General features: G+C 37.6%; 2 protein-coding genes across 2 annotated transcripts in view; one reads left to right on the forward strand and one right to left on the reverse strand.

Annotated features, from left to right (window-relative positions):
- The window catches only part of LOC140227148 (sushi domain-containing protein 4-like), a 454815-nt gene that overhangs the window by 194385 nt on the left and 246551 nt on the right, over positions 1 to 13879 (reverse strand). The window lies entirely within an intron of this gene.
- Positions 5332 to 13879, forward strand: part of LOC140232375 (uncharacterized) — a 28189-nt gene continuing 19641 nt past the window's right edge. Inside the window, exons 1-4 of the mRNA XM_072312505.1 lie at positions 5332 to 5389; positions 8281 to 8421; positions 10969 to 11046; positions 11874 to 12016. Of these exons, the coding sequence (XP_072168606.1) occupies positions 5332 to 5389; positions 8281 to 8421; positions 10969 to 11046; positions 11874 to 12016 (420 nt within the window). The remainder of the gene's footprint in view (positions 5390 to 8280; positions 8422 to 10968; positions 11047 to 11873; positions 12017 to 13879) is intronic.

A 13879-nucleotide genomic window follows, 5' to 3' on the forward strand; every position in this document is an offset into this window, starting at 1 on the left:
GCTCTACTATTCTTCTTCTTTCTCCGCAAAAATTGTGTATCGCTAATCTCTTGAAAGTCCTCTTCCTATCAATGTCAAAATTATACCATACATGTATCATGTCCCAAAGACGATCCTCCTAATAAAATCATAGTGATTAGTCGACCATGACGTCACTATGACGTCATTATATGAAAACACATTCTCAATCATATCTCTTTAATGGAATGAAAATTTTCAATGAAATTTACGTCACATATATTTCAAGTCAAGCACATTCTACTCATATAATCAAAATTCATATTTTCTCTTAAAACGTGCGCGTACGCGCGCGTTGAAATATTTGTATGCTCAAATCGAGCTCAAATTTTTTTTGCACACGTTTCAGAAGATTTAGAGCATTTTTTGAAAAATCGAAAAAATTGGACAGACGCGTACGCGCTCGCACATATACGCACGCACAGCTCATATGACATAGAAATTTCCCGTTTTTTCACACTTATCGGATGCCTAAAATGTCAAGGAGTATTTCTACCAAGTTTCAAGTCAATCCGACTCAATATGACGTCACACGGGCCCGTCAAAGTTGAAATTCCGCGCGCGCGTCAATGGCGATATACAGTGCAACAATGCAAAAAAACCGCCAATTTTGAATCCGATTTTACTCGTCAGGATGGACGGTGACCCCCCGTTTTCTTTACATATTCTGAAAGCTGATGAGTTGTACATGTCATTTCATGGGTTGGCGATGCTGGAAAAATGATTGAAAGATATCAAATTTCTTAATAAAATAAAAAAAGTAAATTTTCAAAATGACGTCATCAAATTTTAAGTTCACTCAAGCGTATCTCACTTATTCTTTGTTGATTTTCGTCCAAATTTCAATATGTTGTAGCTTATTAAATGGTCTTTCAGTCATATCATAGCAACATTTTGATTGGACGACGGCATCACCTCGTAAAAATGGATTAAAAGTAACATTGTCAAATTTGACCAGTTTACGTGTTATCTCTATGGGAGTGCAGTTTTTCTGGAAATGAAATCTGACATGACTATCTTTATCGAGCACTAGCTCACTTATGCTTCGGTGAATTTCTCCCATATTTTAGTATGTTGTAGCTGAGACTTTGGGCTATCGTAAATGTGCCCTTCGTTTTTTCATACGGAGTCGGCATCACGTCCAAAAACTTGGTTGAAATTAAAGCTTATCTTCGATGTATTGAAATATTTCTTCCTTTCTGCAACTTTCTTTGCAATAACTCAAGAAAAACATATTCTATCACCACCATATTTTGCACATGTTTAGTTCATGTCACGTACATTATTTCACAAAATAACAACTACTTGATCAGACACCATCTTGGGTATGTAAATTAGGGTCAAAGGTCATAAATGTTTTATCCTGTATCTTGGTAAATACGTGTCCTATCTTTCCCATATTTTGCACACGTAAAGACCATGTTACAAGGATCATTTCTCAAAATAACCACTTTTTGGCTTAGAGGCCATCTTGTCTGCGCAAAGTGGGGTCAAAGGTCATATGTACTTCTTTCTTTATCTTCATTATGACGTGTTATCTCTATGGGAGGGAATTTTTCTAGATGTGAAAATTGACATGATTGTCTTTATCTACGACTAGCTCACTTACCCTTCGGTGAATTTCTTCCAGATTTTAGTATGTTGTAGCCAATTTAATATTCTTTAAGTTCTATTTATCGAAGATTTAATCGGATGATGTCTTCACCTCGTGAAAATGGATATAATGTAACCTTGTCAAATTCAACCAGTTTACGTGTTATCTCTATGGGAAGGAATTTTTCTGGAAATGAAAATTGACATGGCGGTCTTTATCGAGCACTAGTTCACTTACTCTTCGGTGAATTTCTCCCAGATTTTAATATGTTGTAGCTGAGACTATGGGCTATCGTCATTGTACTCTCCAATTTTTCATACGACGCCGAGATCACGTCAAAAAACTTGGTTGAAATCAAACTTATCTTGGATGTATTGAGATATTTCTTTCTTTCTGCAACTATCTTTGCAATAACTCGAGAAAAACAGCCCCTTTCATCCCCATATTTTGCACATGTTTAGTTCATGTCACGTACATTATTTCATAAAATAACAACTACTTGATCAGACACCATCTTGGGTACGTAAATTAGGGTCAAAGGTCATAAATGTTTCAACCTGTATCTTGGTGAATACATGTCCTATCTTTCCCATATTTTGCACACGTAAAGACCATGTTACAAGAATCATTTCACAAAATAACCACTTTTTGCTCAGATGCCATCTTGGCTGTGCAAAGTTGGGTCAATGGTCAAAATACTTCATTCTGTATCTTCGTTATAGTGTATACAGAATTTGGTACCAAAGATGGCAGACCTGACTCTCTTTTCTAAATGAGAATCCAAACATCACACGGCCAATGTCTCTAAACACAGATGAAACGTATATGGTCATGTCTATTGCGATCAGGACTCGAATCATTGATTAAAAAAAAAATCGGATCACCTAATTTGTCAGTCTTGACAAATTCCAAGTCTAGTTTCATTTTTTTTCGCATAATAAAAGAGCACTTGACTTGCCTCTTTCTAAAGACAATGGGAATAATAGTACCCATAACATATGTCAGTAACGAGTCAAGGGAATGTGTACTTTTTTCAAAAGACAAAATTTTGTGAAATTCTCTTTATATTTTCCTTATATTGTTGTAGGCATGTGACATCATACACTGCAGTAGTCTTCTCATCCAGCGGTAACTGCACAAAAACTTCAACAATTCATAACTTTTGAATGGATTGTCCAATTTTCCTCAAACTTTCAATGATGTGTTCTACTAATATTGCTACTTTCTCTCAATCCTTATGTTAATAAAGGTGAACTTGTCCTTTAAGAGTGAGCATGGGATAGCTGATTCTCATGAATGTCATGTCACCCTCATTCATCCAATCAGATGGCATGGATCTACACATGTTGTATAAATGGCTATATTTCCCTCCCTGATAGACCTAACGTACCGTTGTACTACTTTGGTCTTTTCTCTATGTCATGGGACCTTTCCAGACTGATGACTAATTTTGTCATGCTGTATGAAATCCACAAACATCTCAATTAGATTTTATCTGCAGGTGCCTGGGATGACAGCAGCTTTCCAGAACAGAACATTTTATCCAACGCAACACTATCAGTCCTGTTTTCTGTAGTTTCATTCAGACGTTTGGAATCTTAAAAAAACAACGACAAAACTTTGATGATTAGCTTGTAGTTTTAAACTATGCTCATGCCCACATAATACGTATCTTGAAAACTGAGTTTTGGAACATGAGTCCCACTAGATGATTAAAACATACGTGCAATGATAGCAATAGACCCGATAATGTGTGATGATACAATAGGGTACAACACACACCGGAAGTTGACCCAGAAGGTGAGGGGAAATAGGGTTTAATTTTCTAATGCATTGATCATCGCGTCCACATAATGCTAAACTATGAGTGGGGACCCCACTGTTTGACATGGATAGACTATACACCCTAGAGATGTCTGGTGGATCTAAAAAAATTGACTACTCTTTAAAACTATAACTTTCAATTGCATCTGCATGGGACTAAACTACAGTACATGATGATAATTAAAGATCGAATCTTGAGCTAATCTTCATACCCGTTGAGGAGGAGTCTCGAGTATACTCGGGCAAGTGTCTATGGGAAATGCGTGTTCATAGCAAAATCAATCCGTCCTCAACATGTAAAGTTTAGTAACGTCGTGTGAACGTAACTTCAGTTTACAGTATGCAGACCCTCAACACAGAATGTCACATATCTCATGCCATCACCCCCTTCAAAAAGTCCTTCCATATCCCAGGTTGCATAAAACATACAACAATGACATGATTCATAAAAACCAAAATGTTTCAAATTTGAAAACATTCGTAGCCTTTGCAATTCACACAGATGTTCTATTTTTCATCAACTTGATTTTTTTATAATATAAAATTTCCTGCTACTTTACCAAACAAATTAATTCTATATTTTTCCTGGTTTTCATGTTTACACACTTACCAGGATAACATGCAGACACATGTTGTTGAATGTCAAATCTCCCACGTGGTATTCACAACGTGACCACTCAGGTCAAGATGTACAAAAAGTCATAGATTACGATTCTCTGTAACGGACCAAAATATGTCATTTGGGCTGACTGACTCAAACACAGTTTGGTGGCTTAAAACAAAATGACAATCAAGATATCAGCAGTTTATTGGACCACACTTAGACATCAGACTATAATAATATGACAAAAACAGAAATCCAATGGTTTTGAATGATTTTGATGATCTGGCTTTAAACTTCATTTTCTCAGCTCAGCCATCAATGACTTTCGGATCCTTTTGTTGTAGCGGGTCACATATATGAATATGCCTGATTGCACAAAATCAAACTGAATGTACTGAAGCATTTCTTTCTAGCACATAATCATATATCCATTTGGATTTATCAGGTTCACATATCATACATGATAACAAACTCAAAAGATTTCCTGAAGTGTGATGAACCAAGCATTGCTGAAGAAAAACACACAATTTTAGATATCATTCTTAATCCACTGTTTTGAATTCATTTTCTACAGCAGCAGTGACTCGATACCATCAAATTAGTTTTATAATTTTTGTACGTGCATATGCAAGCACAGACAAGATCATTAAGACACATTGATAATGCAATACAACGTGAGCAGAAAGGGGATCTTTTGGCAGACTAAGAGATCAACCAGACAGATAAACCTAAACACAGGCTCCACCACCATGCTTGGCATCTGTAATTGAGTCATAAAAGAACAGCTTTTATTGTCAAACAAGGAGTTACCTGTATCTGAGAAAAGATTTTAATAGTTATATAAAACTCTGTATGGAAAAGCATACAATTTCAGCCTCATGCTGTTAAAAACACTTCTTGTTCTGGAAGCCATTATGAACACTGCATATTTTGTTTTATTACAAACAAGACTTTATAACCTTTTACAAGACCTAATAACTCTCTTGATTACATTACAGAAGTACTTCATTCAATATTTATTTTTGTAAATGCCATGATGCGCACAACTGCCTTGGAAACTGACTTCTTGTCAGCCCCCGCATTTGAAGAATGCCTGTGCCTCAGAGACTAGGCTGGGTTTGCATCACGGCTTTGTGGAACAACTAATCACATCATCCACTGCTAAGTTTCAGTTCAAGAAAGGAAGTGCTAGAGAGGGATCATCATCATCATCATCATCATCATCATCATCATCATCATCATCATCATCATCATCATCTTCACCATCATCATTGCCTTCATCAGCAGCCCAATGGTGTCCACCGTGGCTGTAGCCTTTGCATTGATCTGCCTGGCAGACAATAGTAATGGTGAGTGCATTATGGTTTTCTTTAACCCGTTAACCTGTTGAGGACGGTTTGATTTTGCTGCAACACACATTTCCCATAGATGTTAGCCCGAGTATACTCGGGACTCGTCCTCAACGGGTTAAGGACAGACTGATTTTGCCATAACGCATATTTCCCATAGACACCTGCCTGGGTATACTCGGGACTTGTCTTCAACGGGTTAATTGATCTCTCGTTTTCTCTGTAACAAAAAGGTCTGGAGGTTGTGGATTGTACACTTATGGGCTTTTTACACTTGCAAATTTTTGCTTAGTCCTGTACCAACGGTGGGGCTAAGGGGGGGGGGGGGGGGCCTTAGTCCCACCCTTGGTACCGGACTTTCCTTAGCCCACTTTCTGTTTACACTTGTTTTTGCAAAAGTGGGCTAGCCCCACCGATAATCCCGTACTATCTGGCCCTGCAAAATAGCAGGGTTAGCACAGCAATTGCGGTGCCAAGCAAGCGAGTGTAAACAGAACAAAAAAATAATCCAGGGCTAAGCGACAGAGACGAAGTCCGATCCCCCACTGACCAATCAGAAACGAGGTAATCAAGTGCTGCCTGTGCGTGTGTGTACTTGTACAGTGCACAGCGTAATCATGAATATTCATGTGGTTTGGAAAGTACGGGGCTAAGAAAGTGAGTGCAAAAAGGTCAGTTTTCTCCTTAGCCCAGGACAAGAGCTTAGTACGGGAGTTATTGGCGAGTGTAAAAAGCTGAAAAAATTGGTACGGGACTAACGATAGTCCTGGGTCAGAGAAAGTACGGGGTTAAGAAACACAAGTGTAAAAAGGGCTAAAGTAGCCTACACTATAAGGAAGATATCCACTCCACAATTTTATCAATATAATTTCATAACAAAGAAAAACAAAATTCATTGCAGTACAGTAAAAGTTTGGACAGGAAGTTAGGACATTCTGAAATTCCAGAATTTTTCAGAGGCCACTTCTTTACCAGTCCCTATGATCATTCAAATCAGCAAGTTGATGATGTCATGCTGTCACAATTTCTTACTCATTTCATAAACAGAAATTACAAAAATCTCATATTTCAGCTGTATGGATATAAAAGTTGCCTTAAAACCTCCCAGAATAAAACAGAACAAATGTTACTTCCGATATATTTTGGTATGGGAATATGCTGTTACCTGTATTACGTAAATGAATATTTAAAGATTTAAAATATTCAAGCATGAATCAGATTGCAGCACACTTGACCTGACAAATTCAAGGAAAACTCTAGGAACACCTTTCATTAGTACATACTTTGCCTGTAGTAGCGTCTGGAACACAATTTGAGTTTTGACACTGCAGTTACACTGTAACACTGGGTGGTGCGAATGTACTTTCATATCCATATCGATATAAATTCCCGAATCTCAATTTCTAAATAGTCAAACTCCACCAAATCACAAAAAATAATCGTTAGCTTTATAGACCTACATCTACTCACTCTCATAAATTTGAAGCACATCGGTCGAAGGGAAGCCTAGACCTACATAGATATTGAAGCCCACATTTGTAATGTTGCTCAAAACCTGAAACAAGTCACTCCTGAAGAGCGATCTGGTGTAGACTACCTGCACAACATGCAACGTACACTTCAAGTACTAACATTTTACCTGTAACATTTCTTCCTAAAACATTTTTACCAGACATTTTTACCCCTGGTTTTTCTACCACTGATATTCTTACTACAATCAAAATTTCTGAATTTTTGCTTAAAATTGACCTTTCTCATTTGCATTAGTCCTCACACACTTGACTCCATCTTAATTCCAAAATATTCTTGAATATAGAACATTGGGAGAATTGAGTGGAAAAATGACATCATTCCCTGACAAAGTTTGCATAAATGTGATTGTGAGGGGACTGCATTATACATTGCTTTTTCGCAGTCCCTTGATTTTTTTCCAATTCCAGTCTTAAACGAAACAAGGTGCATCTCTACGTGACATTATGTTAAATGAAATACAGGGTGGCCCAAAAAGAACGGAACGCCTAAGATCTTTAATTTCAGCAACATCGTTGCAAATATGTCATCATGTTGCATACTATTAGAAAGGCCATTCTTTTTCCAAAAGAATAACACCAAATTCTTTAATTTTGGTTCATGCATCATGGTTTTATGACCATTTTTGTTAACCCTTGCAATTTTCAAAATGAGATCATTTTGCACTCTCAGAGATACAGACACCAGTGAGAATTCGGCTTACCGTAGAACCAGTAGCGTTCGCAACGTGCGGAATGTGGGGCGGACAGTGTTATTGTAACAGACAATAATAGTCACATTCCACACATTGTGAACGTTACTGCTTCTATGACAAGCCAAATTCTCGCTGATTTCGGTGTCTCTGAGAGTGCAAAATGATCACATTTTGAAAATTGCAAGGGTTGACAAAAAGGGTCCTAAAACCATGATACATGTACATGAACCAAAATTAAAGAATTTGGTGTTATTCTTTTGGAAAAAGAATGGCCTTTCCAACAGTATGCAAAATAATGACATATTTGCAACAATATTGCTGAAATTAAAAATCTTAGGCGTTCCGTTCTTTTTGGGCCACCCTGTATAGTACTATTTGGATTGCTATAATATTCATGTACAGTGTACGTTGTTTAGAAATATTGAGAAGGGCATACTAAATGCGAAAATGAATAAATTGTGACCATCATATTCTGATGAAATCTGTGGGATCACCTTTGGAGTGCTTCTGAAAGTCGTCGTAAAAGTTTTTTCTTTTCTTTCAATAATTTCCTATTCTTATTTCTCTATGTAACTGATAACTCATGGCAACTTTTTTTTTTTTTCATGGCAACATGGCAACTTTTTCTTTTCTCTTTTTCAATTTCTGCATTCTCTGTGGTTTGCAGCTGCTTGCACCAAGACTACATCCATGTGCAAGCAGTCTTTCCAGAATGCTACCACCATGAATCGCTGGAAACTATTGCCGAGAATGCCACGTTGGAATCAGTGCAGAAGGACTGTTCTGAAGACACAATGTCTTGCTGAAGGTAGAAATGAAATTGCGTAGAACTTCAAAACAATAATCTTTTCATCCTCAACTCTTGAAGTATAGTTGTTGCTTTTTTAAGTGAATACCAAAGCATTAATTGAGGGCTTGAATGAATTTTTAAAGTATCTTTTAATGGATAATTGACTCAATAACCCGTTTGTTACGGTAAAGGGTTCTTGACATTCATATAAATTCAGATGGGAATGAACAGTTTATGATATGACAGGTGACAAGAGTTACAAATGTTAGAAATTAGTCTGAAGGAGTTTCTTCTTGAAGTTATTTCTTCATAACTCCATCAAGCATTTCCTAATAGACATGCTATTTACAGTACTTCCAGTGCTTTCACTCATGACATTTATTGAACATAGCTCTGGACAAAACCTTAAAAAAAAAAAAATGTGAACAGCTCTCACCTACTGATAATCATCTGAGTGATTTCTGATTGTTTATAAGTACTTTTGCAATGGGATGTGAAAATTGATTATTTTACATTTGTATGTTGACACACACACACACACACATAAATTAACAGTGCATAAAGTGGATCATCCTGTATTAATTTCGTAAATCGTAGTGGTAATTACCACTAGTGTGGTGTGTCAATGGTATCAAAAATAAAAACTTCATTTTTCTTTATCCCATTTTATAACTCCCCACACTAGGTCCATACATTAGGGTACCAGGGGATATGATCCAGTCATTGTTTAAACATGTGCAGTTTAGACATTTAACTTTCAGCCAAATGATCATCTTTTTTTTTTTTTTTCAAGGGGGGGGGGGGGATGCATGAATCTTAGGAAATAGCATTGATTTTACCAACAAGATCCAAACACTGTCAATTATTGTATTTGCATGGCCTTACTCAATATTAAACGTGAGGACAACCAACATCAGCCAGGAACATGACAGTATCTGGCAGCTTATCTCAGATCCAAATTTTGGGCTAAAACAAATAAACTAACAGAAAAAACAGTTCTGAATCATTGCAATTTAGCAATGGAAGAGGGATTGACATGTGAGAACTATGAAAACCTAGAATTTTTAGGGCTTTTTACACTTGCAAATTTTTGCTTAGTCCCGTACCAACGGTGGGGCTGGGGGGGGGGGGGGGGGCCTTAGCCCCACCGTTGGTACCGGACTTTCCAATAGCCCACTTTCTGTTTACACGTGTTTTTGCAAAAGTGGGCTAGCCCCACCGATAATCCTGTACTATCTGGCCCTGCAAAATAGCAGGGTTAGCACCGCAATTGCGGTGCCAAGCATGCGAGTGTAAACGGAACGAAAAAATAATCCAGGGCTAAGCGACGGAGACGAAGTCTGATCCCCAACTGACCAATCAGAAATGAGGTAATCAAGTGCTGCCTGTGCGTGCGTGTACTTGTACAGTGCACAGCGTAATCATGAATATTCATGTGGTTTGGAAAGTATGGGGCTAAGAAAGTGAGTGTAAAAAGGTCAGTTTTCTCCTTAGCCCTGGACAAGAGCTTAGTACGGGATTTATTGGCGAGTGTAAAAAGCTGAAAAAATTGGTACGGGATCAACGATAGTCCTGGGTCAGAGAAAGTACAGGGTTAAGAAACACGAGGGTAAAAAGGGCTTGAATGGACTAGGGCTTGAATTAGGACTTGACTTTTGTAATACATTAATAATTCTTAGAAACAACTCTGACTGCAAACTGGTGTGAAAAAGTTACAGATTTCTACGGAAAGTCGGTAGTTGAACAATATGGCCCCACAAGGCAGAAGACATTACCCTTGAAAAAAAAATTCATTTAATTTTTTTTTTTTTTTTTTTTTGGGGGGGGGGGAAGACAATACCTCATTGATCCAGACACATTTGTTGTTGTATCATTTTCATAAACAGAATTGAGTTTAGAGCCAATAATTATGTATACATGATGTTGAGGTGTTTGTCTTTCTTTCTCTGGATGTCTGCCTATCTCTTATTCATGATTATACAACACCTATTTAGAATGTAGCTATGCGATTGGTCGATTGCCCATCACGTGACATTTAGTGAAAGGTTCCATTGCACGCTCTGGCTGTCTAAGCCATGCAATTTTGGTTTGACCAAAATGTTCCATTGCACGCGCTCTGATGTCACAATAAACAAACATGTGCCGCGCGCACTCAACAATTACAAGCGCGCTTACAAGCGCATACTTTTGTCACTCATTTTTGCATACAACTTCGTTTCGCATGTACGTTACGTACGTACGTACACATGTAGTGTTAAACAGTGACTGCGACTGTGAGGCTACTCATTCGTCTTTCACGGAAAATGGTTGCCATTTCTGTGCTAAATTCAAGAATCTGTGAGTACCAAATCTGTTGACGTTCGAGGTGATGGTCTTTACTCGTGCAATGGAACAAGATTTTGCACTCGGTGAAAGATGAGGCGCACTATTCAACTCGGCTTCGCCTCGTTGAATAGAACGCCTCTATCTTTCACCTCGTGCGAAATTTTGTACCATTGCACTCGTGACCATTCACTATTTGTATACTATTTCATGTATGAATACTTTCTCTAAACCTGGCTTCAGCAAAACTAGATGCAGGCACTGCCACATCGGCCGAGACTGATACCTCCAAGACTGTGCCCCAGTTTGCTGAGAATACAGGTGGGTCACATTCTAGACTTCAGTCACTCTAAACCATTTAATATCAAGTGACTAACTGTAAATCATACAAAAGCTATATGCAAATATACAAAACTGCGTTTGTCTTCTCAAGCCAAGTAATCAAATTCTCGAACAATTATATACATACTCTGAAGCATGAAGTAATAATGATGATATACATGCCTTGCCAAATTGCCTGGCGGAAATAAATCAGTTAAAGGATTTTAGCTGCTAATATAGCCAGATAAATGTCAATTTGAAAGCAGCTCCTTCTCAATCTCCATTTATGCAGCTGTCATTGGCTGCATTTAATAACTTTCCAATGTTTTAACATGATGTTTCATTACCCACTATCAAAACACATTTGCAAATGCCTTTCAGATCACGGAATGGGAAATGCGTGTTGTAGCAAAATCAGTCCATCCTCAATGAGTTAATTGTGGGCCAGAAGGGAGTTGGTAAATCCACCCATTGACATCTTGGTGGTCCTAACCCATTGAAGACGAGTCCCGAGTATACTCGAGCCGGTGTCTGTGGGAAATGTGTGTTGTAGCAAAATCAGCCCGCACTAAACAAGTTAAAAGCACTTTCACACACACACACACTCAAATAAGTGGCTATTCTTGTGGAGATATCATGTATCTTAATCCATTAAGGATGAGTTGATTTTGCTCTGATATACATTTCAAATAGACCAATTATACTAGGGACTAGCCTCCAACAGGTTAAATCGGATCAACAAAGCAAACTTTCTACAGCCAGAAAACAAACACTTCATTACTTAAGCATTTAACAGCCCACAAGAATCATCTCATTTTCCCCAGCAGAGAAAGTTTTGCTTCCTCATGACTGCTCTGAGATAGACGAAAGTCAGCCGAGGACAAGTGGGCTGTATGAGGTCCAACCAGCCGGAGGGAACCAGTCGTTCCAAGTATACTGCGATATGGACACAGACGGAGGAAACTGGACGGTTAGTTCAGCTGTTTCTTTTTAATTCTCCTTCAGGGCAATTCCGCGGTTAGTAACGTTACATTTAAAGAAATTTAGATATTTATTTTCACTACTAAATCACTATTTATTCATTTCAAGTCAAAATTATGTTAAAACATGTTCATCCTTCCCAGGTCTATGATATAGAAAAGAATGAGTACAATCCAATAAATATTAGATTTGCTATGGCAACTAAAAGGGCTGGTTAGTAACGTTACGAAAAAAGGACATGACAAAAAAAATCAATGTCTTGTAACAAAAAGTGTGCAAAATTTCAAGTTACTTCAAACAAAGTGTTGCATTAATTTCAATTATTGCATCATGACAAATGTCCACGCAAATATTTTTAGCAGTTCGACAGATAATTTATTAGCTAGACCCCCAAATGCATGGTTAGTAACGTTACGGTTAGTAACGTTACATTTGTCCAGAGTAATTCCGCAGGTCATTTCACCCTTTTGTAATTGACAAAATGTCACATGACTTCTGGTGTATTTAAATGTATTCATCTTTTACCTTTTAGCAAAAATTTGAGGAAAAAATTTCAAAGCAACCCACTGTAATTTGCATTTAAGTGAATTTCAGCATCCCCAGTCCCACATGTACATTTTAAATGATGGTTTTAGATTTCGCAAAATCAATAAATACGAAAAATAAAATCTACTGAATTTGAAAGACCTTAGTGATTGGTGAACATCCATGGCATTAGTTGATACCTAAATTAAAGAGTAAGATAAAGAGGCACATTTCTTTTATCCATGTCATGTCCACCTAACTGCGGAATTGCCCTTCATCATTTCTTGCATTTTGATTGCCAATAGGCAAAATTTGCTAGGCAGGTACTTCTACCAGGGTGGTGGAACACCTCCCTGCTTCTACTTTGAAAGTGGACATTTTCACACATTTCGAACAATCCAAAGCTAGTGCAAAAATAAAGGCATGCAAATATGTTTGCATGCCATATGTTCCAGTTGTTAATGTTCTGATTCTGTGGAATTAAAGACAAACAAAATTCATCTTATACCCCTTTCATAAACTCAATAATGCGGATAATATCCGCAACATTTGGTCGTAAAATCGGAGCGGGGATAGAATAATGCGCATTATTTCGACCCTTCTATTATCCGCATAATAGCAGCGTCGGGACCAGATTTTGAGTTTATGAAGGCAAACCCAAATAATGCGGATAATAGCCGGGGTGCGGTCAAACGTCACCTGTCTTTCCCGCAGGAGGGACGTGTGCAGTCACCATGACGATTATCCGCCTTTTTCAGGACGGGCGCTCGTAAAAATAATGCGGATTATTTTCAGAGTTTGTGAATGCATTTTTTATTGAATTGTCCGCATTATTCTTATGAGGATAATAGGAGGATGAGTTTATGAAAGGGGTATAATACCCGGTCTAGTGTGAAAAATTACTCACCTGAAAATATCCACTTTTACAGTACTTGATTAATTAATTTATTTCATTTCATTTCATTTTAGGGGTATTGAATTCAATGGGAGCATCATGAGGTCACGACATCACTGCCAAACATTTCTCTAACATGATATCTTACATCTAATCAGGAAATTAAAGAGGATCACTCAGTACATTTCTCTAACATGATATCTTACATCTAATCAAGAAATTAAAGAGGATCACTCAGTACATGACAGACTGAATTAGGGATCAGCTACCCAAAAAAATTAAGCACCCCAGAGCCAATCCATCAAACATCAAAAGACAAAAATCTATTTTTAAATGTTTATGGACAGAATTTTTCATGACGATGAAAGATGAAATGAGCCATTTATCGAGGCACAGTCTTGTGAACAGATCAGTAATTTCATCTTTCACCTC

This window comes from Diadema setosum, chromosome 1 (assembly GCF_964275005.1).
Source record: "Diadema setosum chromosome 1, eeDiaSeto1, whole genome shotgun sequence".
NCBI classification, from domain to species: Eukaryota; Metazoa; Echinodermata; class Echinoidea; order Diadematoida; family Diadematidae; genus Diadema; species Diadema setosum.